We start from the raw sequence: 26,538 nt of genomic DNA on the forward strand, positions 1-26,538 counted from the left end.
CTCAGTCAGAACTGCCTTCAGAGGCCTCATTCCTGACTTTTCTAAAGGCGGAGGGAGCTGCTGCTGAGACAGCAGCGTAGCTGCCGGCATCTGTTGGCACCTTGGTGTTTGCGGAGCGGTGCTGGGCTCCTGACCCGTCCCACCGAGCAGCGCCCGCAGCGCCCGTACCTGCTCCCGTGCTCTCTGAGCCCCGCGCTTCCCCTTGCCGCTGGGTTGCCGCGCCCCCTGCCGGCCGCGCCGGCCCACTGCTCGCAGGCTGGCCTCAGCGCAGTGTCCCTGGTTTCCACCGTCCCTCAGCACACACTTTCTTTTTACATTTATGAGAACTCCTTTTTATTTCAAAGGGACTGCTTAAGCTTATTACAAGCTGTCATGGGCCAGCCACTAGACGAGTGGTGGGTGCTCTCTATTAACCCCTTTCCCTTTACAAAGGGAAAGAGAAAGGGACTGCGGGATTGGAAAAGAAATCACAGCTTTAATGAAAATGATAACAAATTAAATATATAGAAATGGTAGTAACATCACCACTGAAGCTGTGGGCAGGCACTGGGAAAGTCCCATACTGAACTCAGAGGCAGTCAGAAACTGGATTCAGGAGCTAGATTCAGGAACACATAGATTGAGATCAAAGGCAAACAGACAAAGTCCTTCTCAGACACTGGCCATTGAACAGAGCTTGACCCTTGTGATCCCTCAGTTTTATACTGAATATGACATATAGGGAATGGAATCTCTTATTGGTCAGTGTCATTAAGGTTAGAAAAGATTGTTGAGTCCAACCATAACTCAGCTACCATGACCACTAAACTATATGCTGAAGCATCGCATCTACAGGCTTCTTGAACACCTCCAGCCATGGTGTGTCTACCACCTCCGTGGGCAGCCTGTTCCAATGCCTCACTAGTCTCTCAGTAAATAAGTTTTTCCTCTTGTCCTATCACTAGTTACTTGGGAGAAGAGATAAACAGCAGCCTCACTATGAGTTCCTTTCAGGTAGTTGTATGGAGCAATAAGATCTTCTCTTAGCCCTCTCTTCTCCAGGCTAAACAACCCCAGCTCTCTCAGCCACTCCTCGTATGACATGCCCTCCAAACCACTCACCAGCCTCATTGCTCTTCTCTGGACATGCTCCAGGTTCTCAATGTCTTTCCTATACTGTGCCACCCAGAACTGAACACACTACTCAAGCTGTGGCCTCACCAGGGCTGGGTAGAGGGGCACAATCACTTCCCAGCACTTGGTCTTGCTAAACCTCATTCCATTGACCTCAGCCTATTGATTCAACCTCCCCAGATCTCTCTGCAGTGCCTCCCTACCACTGAGCAGATCAATGCTCCTGTTCAATTTGGTGTCATCTGCAAACTTGTTGACAATGCACTCAATCCTTTCACCCAAATCATTAGTAAAGATATTAGACAAAACTGGCCCCAGTACTGAGCCCTGGGGAACACTGCTTGTGACTGGCTGCCAGCTGGATTTAACTCTGTTTATCACAACTCTTTGGGCCTGGCTGACCAGGCAGTTTTTAATCCAGGAGAGTCCACCTGGCTATGGCATGGCTTGCAAGTTTCTTACAGAGAATGCTGTGGGAGATATTGTCAAAGGTTTACTAGAGTCCAGGTAGACAATGTCCACAGCCTTTCCCTGATCCCTTAGGCAGGTCACCTGGTCATAGAAGGAGATGAGGTTGGTCAAGCAGGACCTGCCTTTCATGAACCCATGCTGGCTGGGCCTGATCCCACTGTTATCCTTCATTTCCCATGTACCCAAGATGAACTGCTCCATAATCTTCCCCAGTACGGAGGTCAGGCTGACAGGCCTGTGGTTCCCCAGATCCTCCTTTTGGCCCTTTTTGTAGATGGGTGTCACATAGGCAAGCCTCCACCTTTTCTGTTAGCCAGGACTACTTGCAGATGATGGAGAGTGGCTTGGCAAACTCCTCTGCCAGTTCCCTCAGCACACTTAGGTGAATCCTATCTGGCCTCCCCAAGCAGGGACCTCTTTCCACTCCCCTTTGTCTTTTAAGTCTTCTCCTGTTTCCTAGTGGCAGGAGGGGAGGGGATCCTCTGCTTCTTGACAAAACTCCTCCTGCTGCCTTTGCATCAGGGTGCAGCTCCACCAGTCTATTCCTCTGTCACACTCCCTGATACTCCTCACCCTTCCCAATCTCTGTACCAGCTCTGCCAGCCAGTGTGGATCACTGACCTGCTCACACTGCATACAGGCATCCTCTCTCTTGTCCTCAAGTACCAATGCCAGGCTCACACACTCCCTGCACCTGGACAGTTGGACAGTTGCATGTTTGGGTTTGCATCCCCACATTCCTTCTGGCAATGGCTTTTACCTGTGTGGTCACCATGCTGGGCCTTCTTCTGGGGAGGGACCAGTTACAGTCAACTGGGCTCACCTCTGTGCTCAGTCTCTGCCCCCCTTGAGACTTATCCAGTGTGGCTGTTTACGCCTCAGGGGTGCTGCCTCTGCCACCATCACCTGAGCAGCCCACCCACAAGCTGCCAGCCCTTAGCACAGGCATGCCATTGTTCCAGCTTCAAAAAGCCCCCAGAAGGTTCCCTCTCTCAGTGTGGCTTTATCTATGCAAGATCTGTTCTCCTTGGCAAGTGGCTGTTAGTCACAGAATCACAGAATGTTAGGGGGTGGAAGGGACCTCGAAAGATCATCTTGTCCAATGATCCTGCCAGAGAAGGATCACCTAGAGTAGATCACACAGGAATGCATCCAGGCAGGTTTTGAATATCTCCAGAGTAGGAGGCTCCACAACCTGCCATGGGCAGCCTGTTTCAGTCTTCTGTCACCCATCTCAGTGAAAGAACTTCCTATGCCTCAACTTCCACCCATTGCCCCTTGTCCTGTTGTTGGGCATCACTGAGAAGAGCCTGGCTCCATCCTCTTGGCACTCACATTTTACATATTTATAAACAAGAATGAAGTCACCCTCCAAGCTAAAGAGACCCAGTTCCCTCAGTCTCTGCTTGTAAGGAAGATGTTCCACTCCCTTAATCATTTTTGTGGCTCTGTGCTGGACTCTTTCAAGCAGTCCCCTGTCCTTAAAATGAGTAGCCCAGAACTGGACACAAAATTCAAGATGCAGCCTCAGCAGGGCAAGAGTAGAGGGGCAGGAGAACCTCTCTTGACCTTTTAACCATACACCTTCTAGTGCACTCCAGAATGGCATTGGTCTTCTTGGCTACAAGAGCACATTGCTGGCTCATGTTCATCCTTCCACCCACTGAGACCCCTCCAGGTCCCTTTCTGCTTCCCTGCTCTCCAACAGGTCTGTCCCCAATCTATACTGGTACCTGGGGTTGCTCTTTCCCAGGTGCAAGGCTCTGCACTTGCCCTTGTTGACTTTTATTACATTTCTCCCTGCCCAAGTCCCCAGCCTGTCTCAGTCTCACTGAAGGGCTGTGCAACCCTCCGATGTGTCAGTCACTCCACCCAGTTTTGTGTCATCAGCAAACTTGCTGACAGTGCACTCTCTGCCCTCATCCAGGTCGTTGATGAATGTATTGAATAGTCTCCTGCCTGCTCCTCCCTGCAGGTGCAGCCTTTACTTTCTGCACCCACAGCATGGTACACAAGGTTTAGCAGTGACCTTAGTCTTCATAGCAGCAAGTATAAGCAAGAGCCTTCCTTCATACCAGTCCTTGGTAGTAACTGTAAAGACCAAGTGTTATCACTTCTAAAAGCAGACACTGTCTGCAAAAATATGCTGTTAGCTTCAGAAAGTGCAGTTACTTAGAACAGACTGAGCTGAAAATAAAACCACTGAACAGAATTATTTCTGTTCTAACTCAAACTCAAGTGCTTGACTAGGCTTCTGACCTGGGGAGGGTGAAAAGCCACTGTGGTGCAGGAGGTACAGGGAAAGGTTCACTGAATCTGCATTTGCCCCAAGAAGAGTGAACGAACTGAACGAGTCAGCACAGATTTTTCTATAGTTGCACAATTTATTACCTAGTTGAAATGGAAAGGGAGGTAATAGAGTTCTATCAAAAGGGAAAGAGAAATATGGATCTTGTTCTGTAGCTCTCCAGGAAAGGCAGAATTCCCCAGTTCATTCCTATGTGTTCTCTGGTTGCCCAGCTAACTGTAGCTGTGACAGTTGTTGGGTTTGACAGGTCTTTGGAGATGCTACCAACTCTGTGGGTCTTCCCAGTGGGACAGAATGTTTTCTTCTTTTATATTTCAGTGTTTCAAAGCTAACCAGAATCCTTCTAAAACTAGATAGATTTCATGCTTACCTTTTTTATGGTAGATTTCTAAGTGCCTGCAAAAAAGACTGAATCTGAGAGACAGGTCCTTATAAAATTGTCCCATGTATGATAGATTCCCTTTTGAAAGGTTCTCTGTTGTCATAATGGGGCCATTCCCCAGCAGCATTTAGAACTTACACTTTCTATTTAAGGAAGGTGCTGTTGAGCTGCCCAAGTGATATCCTTTCTTTAAAAACTAGAGTCAAACATGAGCTGCTGAAAGCACCTAGCTACTGAAACACTTGCAGCATTTCTCACTGAGGCACAAATAGGAGTGTGCTGGTTGGGATTCAGCTAGAGGAGTCACATTCTACCTGGTCCATGCTTCTGCAGTTTTACCTTGGATGGGATCACTTCTTATTTCCTGATGAAAGTGATTAAGCAGTCACCATATTTGACTTCCAGTATTGATGAGTTTCATTGGTGAAGAAATATGGAGAAGCATGACACAGGTTTTGCAGAGAGCAAATGGTAGCAAGCAGACAGGGAAGGACATGGAGCTGAGCTTCTTGCTGGCTGCAGCAGTCCCATATCTTTTTCTCAGTCACACAGCAGGGTGGTGTGTGGAGCACTGAGATGTGTAAACCAACCTGCTTGGGAGACTGAAGCATCTTAAAGGTACAAATCAAAGTTTTTAACTGTCCAAGGCTGCTGTTGGTTCTGGTCCACAGCACATTACATGCTGGCAGATGGCTGCCCTTGCCAGCACTTCCCTGTTGCTGCCACTGAGAAGGATAAATTCAGTATTACCCATTCCACTTAGAATTAAGATGCAGGGTCTTCTGATTTATATGCTGCTTTCTGTGTCAGTAAGGTGCACACTTGTGAGCTTTGCATTGCAGCTGACAAAGCTTGGCTGGGAATATTTATTTCCACTTCATTAGGGAAAAAGAAGAATCTGGCACCAAGAAATGGGCTTTAAGAGCAGTGCCAAATATTGTGGAAGTCTCATTAAAATCCTGAGCAACAGCAACTCTGCAAATTGGAAGCAGCAACCATGGAAAATTTTAGCCAAGTGTTGGCATTCTGCTTAAGCTTTATGTGATTGTCCAGGCCTTTAAGGCCCAGCACCTTTGCTTCGGTGATATAAGACTTCCTTTTATTTTGTTAGTTCTAGCCATAAGTAGGAGTTATTTAATGGGCATTAGTCATAATGTCACAGATATTACACTGCTGAGGCAACTTGGAAGCTCTTGTGACCTCCATCTGGCTGGCAGCCATGTGGATTTGACCCCCTTTTCTTGCTGCTTTTTAGATTTCCCTTTCTGATTGCTTTAATGTCAAGTAAAGCCCGTGCATTAGCATCCCTAGCAAATGGTGGCGGTTGGGTGGTGTTCAGGTGCTGCAGAAGGAAAGGAGCACATTGTCCTCAGAGTTCCTTGCAGAGCTAAATAAAGATTTACAGGGCAAAAATAAAATGATGTAATGAGCCTGACAGAAATGGGACAGTAACTGGAAGGTATTAAAAGGCAGGAACGTGCAGCATTACTGAACTGATTGCCTGCAATTAACAACGAGCAGATAAACCTGCTAAAGTTGACGTTGGCTTTGGCAGCTTAAGACATTTGAAATACCCTGAGCACATGTACTGTGTGACTGCTCATTAAGGCATAAGTGAAAGATTGCTGTCTGCTGGGTAAAAGTGTTTATCCTGCAGGAAACAGATTAAGTGGTGTTTTCATATACAGGAAAAGAAAAAACGGTAGCTTAAAAGCAAACCCAAACCCCCTAAACAAACATTGCTTGCCTTGGCTGGGGTGAGAAACAGCTTTAAGTTCTATTTCACGCAGCTTATAGTGGGAAATTAACTGCAGTGAAAAAAATGGACTGCCAAAACAAATTACGACGTGCAGCGTATTTTTTGTCTCTCTTTTGTTAAGAGATAGCACAAGGGCTTTACATTTTTCATGTGCATTAGCAGAGTGACCGAAAAGCTGACAGTCCAAGATGATAAAATCTGGGTGAGGCTCAGGATACCTAACTTCTTACAGAAAAAAACCACTTCTTCAAATAGAGTTTGTGTCTTTTTAAAAGGCAAACCTTATCTTTTCAGGAGAGCGTTCTATCACGTGGCACTTGGTGCCATGGTCTAGTCATGAGGTCTGTGGTGACGGGTTGGACTCGATGATCCTCGAGGTCTCTTCCAACCTTTGTGATACTGTGATCTTCCAGAAGCTCAGCTATGAACTTTTGATTTCCTTTGATGGCCCACCTCAGTATGCAGAATATGTTCAGAATTTATTTCCAGATTTCTTTATTCCAAATTTCCCAAATTATTTCCAGACTCCACACAGTGAAAATCTTGTCCTGCAAATAGTGTTAGGCAATGATGGCTGAAAGCTTGCAAGAGCAGCCACTGAAAGCTGGGTACCAAGGAAGCCAGACCTGGATCAGATTTGATGTAGAGAACCTTCCTTAGTTAGGATCTGTTCGTGAACCAACATTGTATGTTAACATAAAACTCCTTGAAAGAAGAGCAGTGGCTTTTCAGTTGCAGCAAAGGGGCAGAATCCTTTTTGTTATTCATGTAGGAAATCTATTTCTTAAAGGGCTGTCATTTCTATGTCATTAAATGTATTTCCAGTATGAGCATAAACATAAAGAAATATACTAGATGTGTGTAATCAGGGTTTGTTCTTTCAAAATCTCTTGATTTTAGTAAGTTTTCCATGAGACAACAATGTGCTCTTGTGGCCAGGAAGGCAAATAGTGTCCTGGGGTGCGTTAAGAAGAGTGTGTCCAGGGGGTTGAGGGAGGTTCTCCTCTCACTTTACTCTGCCCTAGTGAGACCACATCTGGAGTATTGTGTATTGTGTCCAGTTCTGGCTTCTCTACTTCAAGAGAGGCAGAGAGATACTAGAGAGAGTCCAGTGTAGGGCTCTGAGGATGATTAAGGGACTGAACATCTATCTTATGAGGAAAGGCTGAGAGACCTGGGGATGTTTAGTCTGGAAAAGATTTAGAGAAGATCTTGTTAATGTTTGTAAATATTGGAAGGATGGGTGTCAAGAAGAAGGTGCCAGTCTCTTTTCAGTGGTGCCCTGTGATAGGACAAGGGACAGCAGACACAAACTGGAACACAGGAAATTTCACCTTGACATGAGGAAAAGCTTCTTCACTGTGAGGGTGGTGAAGTGCTGGAACAGGTTGCCCAGGGTGGTTGTGGAGCCTTCTTCTCTATAGATCTTCACAACCTGCCTGAGTGTGTTCCTGTGTGACTTCTCCTAGGTGATCCTGCTTTGGCAGGGGGGCTGAACTCAGTAGTCTCCAAAGATCCCTTCCAACCTCAACCGTTCTATAATTCTTTGATTCTGTGATTTTAAAGCAGCTTGTCATTTTATCTGAATTTAAAAGACCATCCATTCTATTATAGCCTTTTTAGCCAAACCACACAGTGTTTAACTAAAATATGTCTGTTTAACAGATGTGTGTTATCATCACCATGGCCTTTTTACTCACAGCATTGCTATCTAGCCAAATGCTCCTTATAGACAAATGCAATGTGACTTACACAAATTGAACTGCCTAATTGAAAAATTGCAAGTAACATGAGAGGCAGCATGGGACCAGCACAGAAATGGTGTTGCATCTGATGTGCTAAATCACTGCTAATCTTGGTAAAATGTCCATGTTACAACCTAGTAGCAAATAGGAGGGGATGGCTGCTGGACCACTGGGTACTGACAATACCATAATGTGTTATCAGGCTGCTTCTCTTTGTAAGGGCTAGCAAACCAAAAAAACCCAACACACTTTGAAAAAAATTCTGCCCTGCTAGAGAAAAGCATCATTTTCTCCCCAGAATATTTAAATGCTGCATGCTAACAATACAACCCAAAATTATGCTAGTGTAGTCTCTGGAGTCTTAGGTTTTAAAAAGCAGGAATTTGCTTTGTTGCTGGATCCTTGTATTTTGATTAAGCTTTTCTGCATTACCCGAAGAGAAAATGTGATGGAATTAAAGGTATAATCTCTGGGGGAGCATTCATGGTCCTACTGATGCAGGCAGGGAGGCATACTCAGAAACCACCCTTCCCCACCCAGCTCCAGAAGTGGCAGCAAAGAAAACACTTTTTCTTGTGGGGCTGACAGGAGAAGAGGGACAAGGTGTAAGTAATTAGTGTCTTGACTCTGCTGCTGTAAATTATCCCTTTTGCTGGCTTGAAGGTCAGTTGAAGCACACAGGAGATTCTTGGCAGAGTTCAGTCCCTCACTGGTCCTTACAGCTTGCTATAGCTAGAAGTTGAACGTCTATGAAATCTATTTTTCTGTGAAGACTGGCTAAGGTTTAGTAATAATGCTTCTCACATCTATTTGGATCACAGAGCTCTCAGGCTGGGATTAGCTCCTTCCTTCTTTTTCCACTTGCAGGTGGCATCATTTACTTACAAGAAATCACAAAGAAGTTATTAGCTCTATCAACAACATAGTCTCCAGAAAAGTGCTCAGGCATAGGGGTGCATAGTTGTGGCCATGTACTGCTGGAAATTTAGTTTTCAGTTAATTTAATATTCTCCTAAAAACTGCTAAACCTGGGTGTGTTTCCTTAAAAATCAAGATTAAAACTCAGTAGTGAGTGTGTTAGGCCAAAACTGCAAGCAATCTAAAATTGTCTGCTGAGAGGAGGGGCTGACCAGGACTTGCTTATTAGCACAGCCTGTCGTTTCACATGCTGCAGTTTCCATTTGGAACCACTGAACTATAAAGGTAGGCAATTGCTTGGCAGCCAAGAAATTAACACAACTTATCTCTGAATCAGCTTTCATAGTTTCCAACTAAATAATGTATCTGGCCATAACCTGTTTGTTTTTACAGCTGTAGTTAAACACGGTCACTCCTGTAAACTGAGGTAGTCCTTTGAGGTCATTAAGTGCCTCTGGCATAACGTCTTTCTGGCATGTACTTGTGTGCAGGATGGAGCCTAGCCCTCTATGGGAATTCCACATCTGTTGTATTCAGCTTTTTGAATTTTGGGGCATTTTGGTTGGGTTTTCACACACATCTTATTTTCAGCAGGGCACTCGCTTTGCGGCGACCCGGACAGCTCTGTTGAGACAGCTCCCGAGGAGGCTGAAGCGCAAGACTTGGAGTCATCAGATGAGGCTGATAAGATGAGCAAGGTGAGAAAGTTATCATTTTCACATGACAAGGAGCAAAAGCACAGTACAGTCACAGCTGATGTGCTGACTTCACAGCTGCACACAACTAGAGCATCTTTCCTGGGAAAGATGTTAATCTTACTTTCTAAGGTGTTTATGGATGATATGAATGCAACCAATTGCAGTTTGGATTTTGGCACATCACTACCTTTAGGCAAGACTTGTGCCCTTTTTCCAGGGTTGGTTCACATCTTCAGTATCTTGTGATAGTCTTCCTACATGGCTTTCAAATGGGCTTGTTTGTTATCTTTTTCACCAGAGCATGTCAACTAAACCAAAAGCTCAGGTGGAGTATTATTATTTCTTGTTCTTTCATGGTTTCTAGGCATAGGAGGAATGCAAGTTAAACAGTAGTTCCTTAAATCAATAGCAGAGCGCACATGCTAGTTTTTAAATGCAAACTAATTATAGCTAAATCTACCTTAGATTGAGGGAAAAACTCTCCAATTATAGCTAAGAGGTTGTGCAAATGGATTCCTAATTGCCATCTATTAAGGGATGGGTTTCACAGTGGTTGGTAGTTTGCACTTGCTCTGGTGCTGAGGAGCTTTACACAACATTAGGCATGATGATTAGTGGGTTTTGAGGCAGAATCAAGTGAGATAATTTTAAAGATGCTTGATTACTTTTAGGTATTTGATACACAGGTGATGGGGAGAGTTTACAACTATTTTTCTGCAGGATTAATGATCTAATGAGAATCAGATCTCAGTTTGTACTTGACGTACGGGCATGTTTTTCTCAGCTCTTGTTTTACCTAAAATACGTTGTGAGTGAGCTCTGAGCTGGTTCCTGTGCTATTCTACTCATCATTGTAGTGAAAGGAAGGAAAGGACCTTGGCCTCTTGTTTCCTGATCTATTATGTCACACTACCCTGTAGTTTTGCCCTTAATAGCCAGACAATGGAAGTGAGATAAGAGAAAACATTCCTGTGCATGAAATATGCACAGAGCTTGCATGCAGAGAAGGTGATTACTTGTTTAGTTTGTTTCCAGGCTTTATGACAGAACTTTTTCGTCTACACACATAGAATCTCTTTTTCAGTAAGTGGAAGTGTTTGTTGATACTTTGGGATTTTTAACTGTAAATATGTGGGATTTTCATGTTCTCTGAAAAGAATCTTTTCTGTTAAAACGCTGAGGCTGTGGAAGAGCACCAAGCATAACACATAGCTGCTTGGGGAATAAATGTTCTCGCTGTGTTTTCTGTTGCTTTCTATTTCTGAACTGTGTGACAGGCTGTGGGGCTCCATTTTGCATCTTTCTTCCTGGATCTTCAGAGCCATAATTGCCTGAAGCAAGGCATAAGGATTACATGATTAGCCCTGTGGCTCAGCAGATTGAGTTGAACTGAGAAATGTGCATTAGCAATTCTAATCCTTAATATTTCTATAGTGAAAGAGTAATTGGTAACTCTGTCGAGCCCCAGTTTCCAGTGAGAAGAACATCAGTCCTTCTGTAAATGAACTATTGACAACAGTACATGTTTTCTTCTAGAATTCAAAAATATGTCTTGATTTGTTTGTGTGATATGGAGGAGAGTGAAACATTTTACTTGGCATTCTAAGTGGTTTTCAATGAAAAGCAGCATGTACATAGAGTATATATAGAGCATGCTCAATTTGGCAAATTCATGAATGCCACTGTCCCTTTTTAGGTGGCTGTGTACTAAGTCAGCTTTCTTTGTGGTATTCTGCAGTGCCTAGAGACAATTCCAGTAGATGGAGAGGAGAAGGAAAAAAATCTCCATTAATAAGAGGGTTTTCCTAATCCCTTTGCTTTTCTGTGTGCTTGGAAAAGCAGTGTGGGGAGTAAGGAGTTTGCAGTGCATGTTTTTCCAAGTCACTACTTGGCTGGTGTGATGAGATTAAAAATCAAAGGTGTTTTCCTGTCCATGCACTGCCATACCTTTCCATGCTCCTCGGATTATGGCACAGAAGATTAAGCTGATGTCCTCAGCTGTGTTTTACACAGGTTATTTTTGTATGTGGGAAGTGAAACACTTTGCCTTTCTACCACCAGGAGGGGCATGTTCCTTTGTATTGCCATTACTTCCACAGCTTCCAGGCTCAGTCGGAGGGCAGAGTTGAGGGAAGACTTTATCTTCTGCCCTTCTTTGCGTAAGCAGGGCAGAAGTATTCTTACCCATTCACCACTGAGCACAGAGGAAATCCATTTTAACTGTGCTGGAGCCTCCCAGCTAAATGCTGAGTTCCCCTTCTTTCAGCACAGATGCAGCATTAGCAGCTGAAGATCTGAAAATAGCGTTTGGGTTGTCTTTTGACTTGTGATAGCACAATCCCACGGCAGGGCTTAATCCTGCAAACACTGCTGCTCTGCACTCTGGTGCTGGGGGTCTGCTGCTGCTCACAGAGCACTGCAGAGGAGGAAAGCCCTGAGCTTTTCTGAGGAAACTTGTCGGCTCTTCAGCCAGCAAAGTGATCCTAGGGGAGAGTTAATAATTTATGGGAAAAGGAGAGGAACGCAGCACTGCAGCTCTTCTTCATCTGCTCTTGTAGCAGAGCCCAGGTAGGCTTTTTATGAAGGTAAGATGTGTAAAATCCTACCAAAAGCTGGGTTTGGATGCCTTCTGACTGACTTGCAACTTTCTCATGTAGGTGATAGGTGGATGTATAACGTAGGAGATACTTGAATGTGTCTTCCCTTCTCCTCCTCCCTCCCAGCTGTCTTTTTCCCTTCCCCCAGCCTAGCATGTGTGCACGTGGGTGTGTGTTTCCTTAGTAGTGGTGCATTTGTTTCTTAATCTGCAAAAGCCTCCAAGGTGGTGGTGGTGAAGGATTTGGAGGGTATGCCAGTACCTCTGAGGTTTCCTCTCTTTTCTGAAAATCTGTATGTCTGAAAGACCTGATGATATAATGGTTACTTCTCCATCATTATTTGCAAAGGAATCATTATAATAATATGCAAAAATCAGATGTTTATAGAATGATGTTGATAAAATACCAGAAATCCATTTCCCAGGTGAGTTGAGGCATTAATAGTGCAGTAGTGTGGGACAGCAGTTGTATGTGCTTGCTTCCTATCTCCTTTCATTATGCCTTCCCTCTGTCAACCACCCTGCTTGGGTTGAAATCTGTGTAAACAGCAGCAACCAGGTATACTTTCTGGATGCAACTCTTTTCCTTTAAGCTGTGCAACTGGCAGTGCCCTGAGTTGTTCTGAGTTGCTTCTGTTCCAGGGTGGGCTTTTGCCTTACTTTTCTCTCCATATTTCATGTAGGTGCTGAGAGTAGAAGAGAACTGGGAGGGAGAAGAATGGGGGAAAGCAAAGCTACTCTCTGCCACCTCTTCAGGGTTATTTTCATCTAGCATATGAACAAATTTCAGGCTATTTATGAAACCTAGATGATAGCCCTCTGTCAGTCCCCAGTTCAATGGAATATCAGGAATATTTCATACCAGAGCAATTTCTTAAATGGTTACTTGCCTCTGTGGTGACCTGAATGTTTTGACCTTTCAAATGTTGTACAAGAAACTGAAGTTCAAAGCAAGTATCCTCAAAACTGAGTATATGTGTGACTTCTTCATGTCACAGGTTACCAAAGGCTGAGATAGGTGCTGTGTTGCAGATGGGTGCTGTTGCACCTCAAGATCAGTCTTTGTGCCTATTTTTTCCCATGATGGTCCTTTGAACTTAATTGAAGATGTGTTTTAAAAACTGTCATCAGTTCAAATACTGCAGGGCACTCCTTTGTCCCTGCTTGTAATTAAAGACATCTACCCCTTGAAATGAAGCAGCACTTGTGCTTGGGGGAGTGTGCTGCAATGTGCTGTGCATGTATGTGCTTATACCATTTAGGGGTATTTTTTCAGAGAAAATAGGTCATCTTCTCTCTGTAGCATTATTCAAGACCAGAATTTAGTCTCAAAGCCTTCAACGTGTTGCGGGAGATGTGAAAGGATTAAAGCAGGGATTTGAGGAGTGGGTTTTCCAGGAGTGTAACTGGCTTTGTAAAGTTCTTTTAATTCTGTGCCTCTGTCCCTTCAGACGTTTAATATTCTTCAGCAGTGCCCTCCATAGCCAATCCGCTCCTGCTCAGCCACAGGCAACAGTCATTTATATTCCTGAGCTGCCTTCACCTCCGCTTTGCTGCAGTTCAGCCTCTCTGCTGAAGTTTTCCTCTTCACAAATCTATAAAAAGCAGCATTGAATTCTCAGCTTCGACTGGTAGCAGGCTCTTAATTCCAGCTGAAGTGCGGAGCGAATGAGGCTGGCTGCAAGTGACACACGCAGAAGGGCTTTGCTTAGAGAAATATGGTCACTGCCCTTCCTTATTAAGATGCAGCCATCTTCCATGTTGCGTGCCAAATAAGCAGCACAGAGTGTCTGTCCGGAGTGGGAAAGCCTTTTGGATCAGCTGAATATGTGGAGACCTGGGATTTTCCTCCTAGATGACTGACAGCTCTGTGCAGTGATGTCGGCTCTTCGGAGGGTTAACCGTAAACTCAAGAATGAAGGCGCTGGGCGAGCCGGCGACTCTCTGTACCGTATGCTGTATTTGGTGAGCAGATCTCCCGTGCGACTTGGCTGCTCTGAGCAGTGAGCAGTCAAACAAATGTTCACGCTGGTTTAATTTTCAGGTTATAAATTCAGTGCTGAGCTGTAATGTATATACTCTGTAGAGGCTTTTCATTGTTGTGCAATGTTGTTAGCAGTCTTGGCAATGCATGAAAGGATGCAATTTGCCTGGATTTTGTTTGGGAGAGCAAAACTACTTTAGAGCTTGCCGTCCATGGTGAAACAGAGGTGCTGCATGCTGTTCAATGAGGTAATTTTCTTAATGCCCAGGTGTCTGTATGTCTTTATACAGTAAGTGCAAGAGGAAATGGCACTCTGCTTTCAAAACAATAAGGCAGGCAGCCAAAACTCCCCACCGTGGGCAGCATTAACATGCTTGATGAGTTTAAAGGCTTGCTCCTTGTGCATAGGAAGGATGTGAGCTTAGCTCCTGTGCTGAGTCCCCTACAGAGGAGGGTTTAATGTGCTTGCAGTGTAAACTTTACCAGCCCGGTTGTGCCAGCTCTTCATCTCGTTTTAAGGTTGCTACATAGGACTGCTCACAGAATTGTGCCTGAACAGTGATGCCATCATTCTCTTGGGGAAATCCTGATTCAGTGCTATCGCTGTCACAGCCGGTGAACAGAGAGATAAAATGATCTGTTTCACTTTCAGATCTTCCAAGCTCTATTCACTTTCTCTTGGAAAACAGGGACAGAGATGCCTTTGTTAATACTGTTTGAGGGTTTTCAGCAAAACAGCTGTGTGCTGACCTTCCTTGGGTGCAGTGTGCGTCAGCTTTCTGTCTAGAAATTGATTTTTGTGAAGTAAATATAAAGGAGACAGAGTTATGTTCATTGAACAGTTTGTTCAATGAACAAGCAGGAGAAAAGGTTTGTGAACATTATTGTGCTTGAGCCTTTTTGTTTGTTCAAGGAATATTGAGCGAGTGGTACTTGGGAAATGCATGAAAAGATGAGAGGCAGGGAAGTGGCAAGGCAGAGCATGGCTGCTGCCAGCTGAAGCTGGGCATGGCTGAAGTCAGTAAGGGGTTTACTAAGGGTGCACAAGTAGAGATAAGGCTTCTAAAAGTCTTTTACACTTCCTTTCTGGTCATATGAGTGTAACTATTCCTTCTGGGGCAGGCTGTGTTCCTGTATGACAGTTATCCAGTTTTCAGCTGCTTGCTAGTGTTTAGCTGGTGTTCAATGGTGTAAGTGGAATTTTGCTCTTCCTCAGCGACCCATCTTTTCCTGCGACTTACTGCAAGTGGATGCACAGGATGGTGAGCTGTCTGCAGAGTATCAAGATGAAACTGCTTAAAACACTTGGTTTATTTTTGGAGCTTGACTGTCATTTTATACATTATAACTGTTTTAAGGCTCTTGTAACAAAATGCCACTGAATAATGTCTTCCTCAAATATAGTCAAGGAATAGAATAGAATAGAATAGAATAGAATAGAATTGAATTGAATTGAATTAACCAGGTTGGAAGAGACCTTTGACATCATCGAGTCCAACCTATCGACCAACACTATCTAATCAACTAAACCATGGCACCAAGCACCCCATCCAGCCTCTTCCTAAACACCTCCAGTGATGGTGACTCCACCACCTCCCTGGACAGCCCATTCCAATGGCAAATAACTCTTTCTATGAAGAACTTCTTCCTAACATCTACCCTAAACCTCCCCTGCCACAGCTTGAGACTGTGTCCTCTTGTTCTGGTGCTGGTTGCCTGGGCAAAGAGACCAGCCCCTTAGCTAAATACTTCTGAGCAAAACCCTGTGTACTCTGGGTCTCTTCAGGCTCAGATTAACATATTGATTGCCAGTTCTTTCTCCTTTTCCTGCAGTGCAGGTAACTTGGGCAGGTTTGTTGTTGTTGGGTTGTTTTGATTTTGGTTTTGGTTTCTCCTACACTGAAGCCAGGCTTCCACCTACTCTGCTTTATGGATTTGGGGCTGTTGGGATCAAGACTGCACCTATTGAAATCTTAATGCAAACTTAAACCAAAAAGTTTGGGTATGTTTTATACTTAAGAGTACAGTAAGTATAGATGGAACCTTACTGAGAAATAAAAGGGATTTCTTTGTCTAATGAACTCAGTAACATATGTAATTACCAGAAGCTTAGTTCAACTCACTGCTTCCTTCTGAGCCCAACTTAACATTTTTTTCCTTTTTTCCTCATCAGAGTTAAGCCTCAGATACTGAAGATGAGTATTTTTCCTTTAATAAACTCTGTCTAAGAGAGATTTTTGTATAGGCAGTCAGTTACAATTAGTTCATTGCTTACACTTGTGTTCTGACAAAAATAATCCTTTGCATAATAGGCATCTTAAGTAATATGCCTTGCAGTGGTACACTCAGGAGAGCATCCCCAGCTATAGGACACCTTTAAGGAAAACCATATTATGGCAGGAAATCTCTTACTTGTCACTAGCGTGGGTAATGTTCTTTTTAGGCTTTATGGCGTAGTTGCACTGAGAGGGAAAAATAACTCTCTTGAGCAGACTGCTTGACTTAAAAAATACAGATATTTTTCAGCATGGGGGCAACAAGGCTGGAGAGAGCCCTTGAGCACAAGCCCTGTGAGGAGAGGCTGAGGGAGCTGGGATTGTTTAGCCTGCAGAAGAGAAGGCTCTGGGGTGACCTAATTGCCCTCTACAACTATCTGAAAGGTGGTTGTAGCCAGGAAGGGGTTGGTCTCTTCTCCCAGGCAACCAGCACCAGAACAAGGGGACACAGTCTCAAGCTGTGCCAGGGGAGGTTTAGACTCGAAATGAGGAGAAAGTTCTTCACCGAGTGAGTCGTTCGTCATTGGAATGGGCTGCCCAGGGAGGTGGTGGAGTCACCGTCCCTGGAGGTGTTCAAGAGGAGATTGGACATGGCACTTGGTGCCATGGTCTAGTCATGAGGTCTGTGGTGACGGGTTGGACTCAATGATCCTTGGGGTCTCTTCCAACCTTAGTTATACTGTGATACTGTGATCTTGAAGGTGTGGAGTAATGCAGGATCTGGATGGGGTTGTTGCTACCAGCTGGTGGGAGTAATTTCCCTGGGGCCAGGGCTTTGTCTCCAAAGTGCAAGGTGGTGATGTGCTTTTCTCTCTCTCTTTTTTTTTGATTAAATTTTTTCCTCTTCTCTTTGCATATTGTCTGTTTGAACAGGTTAATTTTGGGTCAGTTGTTTTAATTTCAACTGGAGAGCTATAGAGGTAGTACTGGGAAGCCGCTAAATCTGGATTAAGATACCATGGCAGGATTAGACACAGAAGGTTAAAGGTGTGATCAAGTGCAGCAGCTTTTATCCCTCCCATGCCTCCTACAGGACTCTGGGAGGGATGGAGAGAGAGCATGCTGCTGCTTTGGTAACCCTAGAAGCCTTGGGCTGTCATCACTTACACCAGAGACTATACCTGCTCCAAACTTGTCAATGTAACAAATCAGGCAAGAGGATGATCCAGCATGAGGAGGGGAAGAGAGTATAACTGTCTTTGCATAGAGACAGCAGATAAAACAATGAAGAATCCAGCTAGATATAGCAGCTTTGAAAAACCTGAGTTATGAGGAAGAAATTCACTTTGCAAGGCAGGTTTCCAGGCACAGACATACAGTTAACTTCCCCAAAGAGCTTGTATTTGAGAGGCTTTGTTCCCCTGAAAAACAGCTTAAGCAGTTTCTGTCTCCATATTGTCTCCTTGGTTGTGTTGACACAGCTATTCACAGGGCTGCAAACTAGGTTAGGGAATTGGCAGAGAGTTAGGGGCGTCTCTTAATGTTTGTGCAATCATTCTTGGTTCCTGATTTGTGGACCTTTTTGTTTCTTTGTTGTTTAATCTTAAGCACTGGACGAGCCTATTTAATTAATGTTGGTGCTTACTGAAACCAGGAAACTTCACTGAACAGCAACTTCAATTAACTTGAATTGTGCAAATGTTTTTTTTCCCCAGCAAGTGAGAGGCAGACAGATTTATGAAATAATGTGTGCACTTCTGGTAGCTGGTGCCTGTTAAAAAGTCTCCCAGTTACAACAGCTTAACCACAAAAAGCTTCTCAGCTGCATCATTCTTAGAGCTCTCTGAAAATATTACCACTGGTCTTTCCTCTTCCCTTCTTTTTAAAGAGTACAGAGCAGGTTGCTGCTTTCTGTCGCAGTCTGCATGAAATGAACCCTTCTGATTCAAGTGCTCATCCTCAGGAATTCACAGGACCCCAGCTGGCCACCATGAGACAACTCACAGATGCAGATAAACTGCGAAAGGTTATCTGTGAACTTCTTGAGACAGAACGCACCTACGTCAAAGTAAGGCTCTTGATGTGTTGTTTCGGTCTACAGATATTTCTCCTACTGCTGGAAAAATTTGCTAGTTTCCTCACTAATACTTCAAATGATGTTTCCTGCAGGTCTCTCTTAGTTAACTTGCATTCAAGTCTACAATCTGTCCCTAGAATAGTAACTTAAACCTCTGAAATAAGTAGGCTTTCCAAATTCTTGTGCTGTCATTTTGAAATCACTTAGCTGGTGTGCAGAGGAACCTGGCTTGGCGAGATCTGGTATTGATTTTGTACGTAGGACTGTGTAAATGTTTCCTTTTATTCTCTAATATTCTGTATATCCAACTATTTTGTCCTACATGTGAAAGGGAAAAATTCACAGAGCGAGTAAATGGTGATCATTACCACCTCAGTAAATATTCAGAGGCTGTTTGGGGAACCAACATGTGCTCCTTTTCTGAATTTTTAGGACTTAAATTGTTTAATGGAGAGATACCTGAAGCCTCTACAGAAAGAAACGTTCCTCACACCTGATGAGGTATGTTAACTCTTGTCTTTTTTGCTAAACAGCTTATGAACACTCCTCCTCTCTGCCCTCCCCAACCTACCCCATCCCACCCCTCCTGAACTTCTTTGTCTGAGCAAGAGCTGTAATTTTGAATTCCATGTCTTTAATGGATCAAGTAGATTATAAAGGTATGACTCAATAACATATAGGCTGTAGGGTTTTTTGGTGACATCACACTGGTTATACAATTGGCATGAGATTTACTGATGTTCTAGAGAAGGTGATTTAGCTGCAAAGCAGTATTTTCAATGTCTTGGTTTGTTGGGTTTTTTTCTCTTACTAGCTGGATGTTCTCTTTGGGAATCTGACCGAAATGGTAGCATTCCAGGTAGAGTTCCTGAAAACTCTCGAAGATGGAGTAAGGCTGGTTCCAGACCTGGAAAAGCTTGAAAAGGTTGAGCAGTTTAAGGTAATCTCATTGCTTACATTCTGAGTAGTCACAGAATCACAGAATGTTAGAGATTGGAAGGGGCCTTGTAAGATCATCCAGTTCAACCCCCCTGCCAGAGCAGGATCACCCAGAGTAGGTCACACAGGAATGTGTCCAGGTGGGTTTAGAATGTCTCCAGAGAAGGAGAATACACAACCTCTCTGGGCGGCCTGTTCCAGTGTTCTGTCACCCTCACAGTGAAAAAGGTTTTCCTTATGATCACGTGGAACCTCCTGTGCTCCAGCTTGCACCCATTGCACCTTGTTCCATCACTGGACATCACTGAGAAGAGCCTGGCTCCATCCTCCTGACACTTGCCTTTAACATATTTATAAACATTAATGAGGTCACCCCTCAGTCTCCTCTTCTCCAAGCTAAAGAGACCCAGCTCCTTCAGCCTATCCTCATAAGGGAGGTGTTCTACTCCCTTAATCATCTTTGTAGCTCTGTGCTGGACTCTTTCAAGCAGTTCCCGGTCCTTTGACACTCTTTATCACATTTGTCAATGTTCATGTAAAAATCTGCATCTACTTAAACCTGACATTAATTTTTAGGTAGTACTGGAGGTGTTTGAAAGCCATCCTTCTGTGGTTGTATTTTATGCTACATTTAGCCATATAGAGCGCTGTAGATCTGTAATGCCACGTTCTTTTAGATGCTATTCTTGCACTTCTGCCAGATTTGTTGTTTCAGGCTGTCGGAAAAAGCTAGAAATGGAAAGTTACATAAAATCTTTGTTCTGACAAGTCTGATGTAGTAGTTCAGAAGCCCACTAGGGCTGCAGATTAAAACTGTACATTAAATTCTGTATTTGGGCTTTTGCTGCTCAGCAGAACTACATGGAGAATACATCCAGCTATCAACAGATGTGTGGTGAAGGCAGAAATGTAAACTGAAAATATAAAAGCTTCATTAAAAAAAAAAAGGGGGGTGAAAAAGGTGGAAACAAATTCTGGTTTATTTCAAATGCAGCCATTGGATATCTGGCAAGTAACTAATACAATCTTTTGTCTTTGGGGAATTTTGCTTTTACTTTGAGCACTCACCTTGGTAGAGGACAGGATGTCTTGATGAATAATGATTCCACTGGGATTTCTCTTCAGCTAACACACAGCCCTGGGAGAGCTACTCAAAGACTTTGTCTTTTTGTGCATATGTGGCTTTGCCATCAGGTGCTGGTTTAGAATAAGTATCAGTTGTGAACACTGCCTTCACATAACTAGAACACAGGGTTTGTTTTGTAGGAAACGTGCCCTAAATGGAAAGCACAAAGACACTTTTTGAGTGGAGGAAGCCTCTGTGACCACTCTGTGCTCTGAGCTTTAAGAGTGGAATCCAGAAGAAACTTTCTTATGGAGAGAACTTTGTATTCTGAATGCTGATGCTTCCTCCCCTTCCCACAAAAAGCACATCAGCTTCACTTTCAGTTCTGTCCTATAGGCATAATTTGAAAGCAGTGTGCAAAATGGGACTTCAGCACTTCTTTTCTGCTTCAGGGTTTCAGTTCTGCAGTTTGCTTCCCTCTGCTGAGTGTAGAGCTGCCTTTGTGTTGTCTTACCTACCTCCCCTCTCCCACTCTGTGTTGTCTTGTTCCTAAGTGGCTAGGAAAGCAAATGCTTGACCATGGTGTAGACATCTTAGGGAAAGTTTGGCCCTTAGCACAAACTCATTTTCTACAGAATGAAGACCTTGGTGTGTCTGTGCAGAGGGATAATAGTCTTGCTTTCAGCTCCTTAGTGTCTTGATCCATTACAAAGTCAGATACACCTTGTCCTTCCTGTGGCTTCTGGACATTACTTAGATCAATAAGGTGTTAAACTCAGGCATGTAAATACATTTCTGGAGCTGTGAAGCTAGTTCTCTGTATAGTCAGTTATGTGTCCAGATCATCCTAACCAGATTTTGGCTAATTATGTTAGTCACATAGCCTGAATCCAAGCACCAAAGCTGGACATGTTTCTTGCTAGATGGTGTGAATGCATTAAAAATGTGTGTGCTGTCAACTAAAAGCTGAATGGGAAGTTCAGGTGGCCAGACAGAAGGGAAACTAACTAACTGACTTTCATGTGCCTTCTTTTTCTAATACCTTATTTTTCTTTCTATTGAACCCTAGAAAGTGTTGTTTTCCTTGGGTGGATCCTTTCTTTACTACGCTGACCGGTTCAAGCTGTACAGTGCCTTCTGTGCCAGCCACACAAAAGTCCCCAAAGTACTGGTGAAAGGTAAGAACCATGTGCTGGGCAAACAAACCTGGGCATGCAGGAAGAGAAATGTTGCAGCAATACATTGGTTTGGGCTGGCTCAGGATGTCCTTGTGAATGGTGAGGGGTGATCCCTGCTGCCCAAACCATGCAGGGTAAGCTGTGATGGAGAAATAGAGGCATACATGCCTGGTGGCTTTGCAGGAGCATTCACAGTCGGAAGGTGTGTTTGCCTGGCCTGAGAGGCTCATAGACAGCTCTGCCATGGGTATTTTTAGACCACCATCAATGTAATGATACCCAAGTAGCGCATTACAAGCAGTTGTTAACCTCCCATGTAGTTCCCACACACACACTCAATTTATTCTCCCTGACATGCTGAGTTTCTTTGCAGCCACGTGGGGAATGGGAAGGTTTCATAATTGGGCAATGTGATGTGTGCTGATGGATCACTGTATGCTTTGGAAATAGTGGTGATGCTTGTAATGACTTCTGGATCCTTCTAGAGTTTGTGCTGTGAATCCTTCCTAGAGTCAATCCCACTGAAGCTCTGGCCAATGTGGTTGAACACTGACAGCCACTAGGAAAGGATCAAGCCTGGCAGTATGTTTTATGGAAGCTGTCTAAATATTTTAACTTCACTGTGCCATTTTTCGCCTCTCTCCTTCCTCTCACCTTCATTCCAATTTGCCTGAGAAGTTTCCATGTGTGAATTCCCAGTCAGCTTTGGCTTGCTGAGATGGAGATAAATGAACTGTGGTGTAGCTTATAAATGCTCATGGGCCTCCTTTCCTTGGAGTGATGATTTTTTCCCTGTGAAAGTGTTAATCTCCTAGAATTAGCAGTGCCTCATCCAATTCATTTTTGGCCAAGGCATTAAATAAACAAATGGTTCCAGTTGTAGGAGCAATGCCATTGAGGGAGGAGCTCTTATTTTCCAGAGAATATCTGGGTGCCTGACAACCAGAAGTTTTTTGTTTCTTGGTTGATTTGGGGTTTGTTGGGTTTTGGAGGTTTGTTGTGGGGGGGTTTTGGTTGGTTGGGTTGGGTTATTTTGTTGAGTTGGTTTGTTTGGTTTTGTTTGGTTGGTTGGTTTTTCCCTTTGTACATTTTAATTCATTTCTGCTTGTAAATTCTTATTTACCATGCTGCAAAGAATACTTGGCAGCTCTGTGGAATACATGAATAAATGGTTGGTTGGTAGTCACGTTTATGCTATCTTTTGGTACCGTTTTGTTTGACCTTAATATTAAGGCCAGAGGCTAGGTAGATCTGATTGGGCTTTTTTGCTTTTGTCGTTGATGACTGTATTTATAAATGAGAAGTGGCTGTCCTTGAGCTATGACACAAACAGAATTTGCAATTTTATTCCTGTGATAAGTCTCTTTAAACCCCTAGGAGTGTAGTTCAAATGTAGTTTGGTCTTTCTCTTTCTAGGAGACCTTATTGCTGTCTACAACTACCTGAAGGGAGGTTGTAGCCAGGCGGGGGCTGGTCTCTTCTCCCAGGCAACCAGCACCAGAACAAGAGGACACAGTCTCAAGCTGTGCCAGGGGAGGTTTAGGCTGGATGTTAGGAAGAAGTTCCTCACAGGAAGAGTGATTTGCCATTGGAATGGGCTGCCCAGGGAGGTGATGGAGTCACCATCACTGGAGGTGTTTAGGAAGAGACTGGATGGGTTGTGTGGTGCCATGGTTTAGTTGATTAGATAGTGTTGGATGGTAGGTTGGACTCGATGATCTCAAAGGTCTCTTCCAACCTGGTCTCGTCTCGTCTCGTCTCGTCTCTTCTCTTCTCTTCTCTTCCTCTTCTCTTCTCTTCTCTTCTCTTCTCTTTCTCTTTCTCTTTCTCTTTCTCTTTCTCTTTCTCTTTCTCTTTCTCTTTCTCTTTCTCTTTCTCTTTCTCTTTCTCTTTCTCTTTCTCTTTCTCTTTCTCTTTCTCTTTCTCTTTCTCTTTCTCTTTCTCTTCTCTTCCTCTTCTCTTCTCTTCTCTTCCTCTTCTCTTCTCTTCTCTTCCTCTTCTCTTCTTTCTCCCCTCAGCTGAGGTGTAGGTGGCTTTTGGATTTGAAACTGAAGTTGCTTTATTGAAATCAAGTGACTGACTGCAAAGAACCCACCCAACCTTGGCAAGGGACATGACTCTAATAAAAGCAATTATGTGGAAGTGTGGAATTGTTCCTGCACTGAAAAGCTTCCATCTCTAAAAATGCCATCTTTTCCATACATCTTTCCCTGTAACAAATCTATGTTCTAGCAGCAGTGAAAATGGTAACTTTACAAAGTCAGTAGCAGTCAGATAGAAAAGATGATAGCAGTCCAGTCTGCCTGCACTCTCAAAAGGTGGTTTACAGGTTCCTGCCTCCTTAGTAGGTCTTAATTGTTGTTGTTGAGTACTGCATTTTAAAGTTTAATGAGTTAATGATAACCAGAGTCGCCAATAGTACAGGTGTGCCTGTCAGACTAGACTCATGAATAGGAGCTTCTTACAAATAGCCAGACTGAGCCTTTCTTTAAGGAAACAGATGATTACAGCAGTGTATGCTGCTCTAAATGAGTTGCAAGGCCAGAAATACTGTGGACAGTGAAATCAAAACCTGCATGTATTGGTATGGTAGGTGGATGGCAGTTATTGAATCATAAATAGCACATCTGTGGTAAAAAGAGTCAGTGACTCAGGATGTGGAGTGCCTAAATCTAATACTGTGGGCCTGATAAATATGCATTTTCTTGCAAAATGTCTCTGGACAAATGAATTTAAATCTGGAAAAGTCACTTTATCAGGGCAGCTGTTATGATTTTAATTTCATCCAATTGCTTCATTTCAATCTCCCAGCCAAGACAGACACTGCTTTCAAGGCATTTCTGGATGCTCAGAATCCCCGGCGGCAGCACTCCTCCACGCTGGAGTCGTACCTCATCAAGCCTATCCAGCGGATACTGAAATACCCTCTCCTGCTGAAGGAGCTCTTTGCTCTGACTGATGTAGACAGTGAAGAACATTATCACCTAGATGGTAAGGACCTGACCTACATCACTCTTCCCTGTTTAACCTCTGATCTGGAATCCTCTTCCTCCTCTTTCTGCTCAGAGGCTTAAAAATACCAATTGTCTCTTCCCCTATCTCTCTGTCTTTCTTATAGTGGCCATAAAAACAATGAACAAAGTTGCCAGCCACATTAATGAAATGCAGAAAATCCATGAAGAATATGGGGCAGTGTTTGACCAGCTCATAGCAGAACAAACAGGGGAGAAAAAAGAGGTAACAGATGATCAAACATAAGAGAAAAAGGCTGCTATTTTGGTGTTTGTACCAAATATTTACCTTGCATGTAGTGTCATTCAAGTGGATCCTGTTGAAAACAGATAAATCCCAATCCAAGAACCACTTTTTCCATGTGTGGCTCAATGAGTGGGACCAACATAAAGAAGAGGTGGGTTAACTCACCTTCTCTGTTGTGCTTGGGTCACAATCATATCCCGACCTGCAATTCACTATTTTCATGTCCGTATAAATAATCTTGGCCCACCAGTCTGAGTGGACTAGCAGGCTGATGCAAGATTGTTAGCTCTTTAGTTGCTTATAAAAGATCAAAATATGAGCTGCACTGTGTGAGAAACAGCACTTTCTCTTTTAGAAGGTGTAGTAGTGGGCTTGATAAATGTGGTAGACCCTTGGGCTTTGGTCCAGGTATCTCATATGGTGTGTATATAAACATGTGATGATCCAGTGTGGCTCAGTCCTGGCTGACCACGTCAGAAACCTGTGGAAGGTATCTTGAAGTTTCAGACTGAGACCTGGGCTCTCCATTTACCAATAAAATGTAGGGGTTTTATAGAACCATGGAATGATTTGGGTTGGACCTCCAAAGGTCTTCTAGGAATGGGATAACATGGCCCCCAGACTGGGGATAGACCTTGGATTTGTCACTCTGGAACACCACAAGTCAAAGATCCAATCTTGCACATTCTACCGACACTGCATCTGTGGTATTGCTAGTAAGCAACTCCAACAGTTGTTAGGAACTCCTTTTTATGAGTCCATTTCCAGAACTGTGGTTTCCACAGATCAGCCTTTGGGTGAAATCAAGAGCCATAGCAGCCGTGGGGAGGAAGTGCTTCGACTGCTTGGCATGGTGCAGTGTCTAAGCTTTACTCCAGACAGTGTATCTGATGGGGGCTATGCTTAAATGTTCAAACAAAATAGAAAATAAATGGCAGGGAGAAAGATGGACACAGGAGGAGGAAAAAAAGGCAAGAAAATCATCTGTATTTTGCCCTGACTTCCCATCAAGTTACAATAGCTGGGCTCTGAGTTTGACTTGGAATTTATGCTCACCAATTAATAATTTAATCTCTTCTATTGCTGTCACAATCTGTTTGTACATGCTTGCAGTCAGCTGATGAAACATTGCAGAAGTTTACTTGGGGGGCAGTTTATGTTTGTTTAGGAAGAAACTTCCAGCAAGTATTCTTGAACTGAAAACTGAAGTAATAATCTTTCTCGAACTGATCACACGTTGTGTTGGCAGGTTGCAGACCTATCAATGGGGGACTTGCTTTTGCATAATACAGTGATATGGCTGAATCCTCCTGCTTCACTGGGGAAGTGGAAGAAGGAACCTGAGCTGGCAGCATTTGGTTTGTACCTAGTAATTTTATTTTGGAAGCCTAAAAGACTGTCGGCTATGCCTTGACAAATATTTGTTGAAGCATTGCCTTCTGCAAGGTTGGATGGAACTTAAAACTATACTTGTCTGTGCTGCAGTGTCATATTCTGTTCTCTGTTGATCTAAAACTGGTGAAGAATTTGGAAATGACTGCTGTAATAGTGCAAAAGTTTGATAAAGCCATATCCAAGGCTGTGATTTGAGAGCTATGTAGAAAAATGTTTCTCTCATTTCAATTGTCTGATCTATGCCAACTCTACTTCACACCTTCTAGAAGGGGTTGGGGGCTCGCAGAAGTTTTGCCTTCTTTCTCTGTGCCTTTTGTCAAAAGTAACTTCTACATCTAAGCTTTTAAAAAGTGCTTAAAAGCTGAGGCAAGCCTCCCAGCACATTGCTCTGGAGTTGTCTTTCTCCTGCCGAGGAGTCTGTCTTGGGCTGCCAAA

The 26,538-nt window shown here is 43.7% G+C and overlaps 1 protein-coding gene across 2 annotated transcripts in view; it reads left to right on the forward strand.

The window, feature by feature from the left end:
• The window catches only part of TIAM1 (TIAM Rac1 associated GEF 1), a 126,182-nt gene that overhangs the window by 91,802 nt on the left and 7,842 nt on the right, over nucleotides 1-26,538 (forward strand). Inside the window, exons 14-21 of one of the 2 annotated variants that reach the window (XM_054166128.1) lie at nucleotides 9,291-9,394; nucleotides 18,079-18,258; nucleotides 18,700-18,768; nucleotides 19,082-19,207; nucleotides 21,342-21,450; nucleotides 24,262-24,441; nucleotides 24,569-24,687; nucleotides 25,958-26,066. In XM_054166128.1, coding sequence (XP_054022103.1) covers nucleotides 9,291-9,394; nucleotides 18,079-18,258; nucleotides 18,700-18,768; nucleotides 19,082-19,207; nucleotides 21,342-21,450; nucleotides 24,262-24,441; nucleotides 24,569-24,687; nucleotides 25,958-26,066 — 996 coding nt within the window. Of the gene's footprint in view, nucleotides 1-9,290; nucleotides 9,395-13,374; nucleotides 13,956-18,078; nucleotides 18,259-18,699; nucleotides 18,769-19,081; nucleotides 19,208-21,341; nucleotides 21,451-24,261; nucleotides 24,442-24,568; nucleotides 24,688-25,957; nucleotides 26,067-26,538 lie in introns of those variants that run through there. The other variant, XM_054166127.1, reaches the window with a different exon arrangement.

This window comes from Dryobates pubescens, chromosome 12, assembly GCF_014839835.1.
Source record: "Dryobates pubescens isolate bDryPub1 chromosome 12, bDryPub1.pri, whole genome shotgun sequence".
In the NCBI taxonomy this organism is placed as follows: domain Eukaryota; kingdom Metazoa; phylum Chordata; class Aves; order Piciformes; family Picidae; genus Dryobates; species Dryobates pubescens.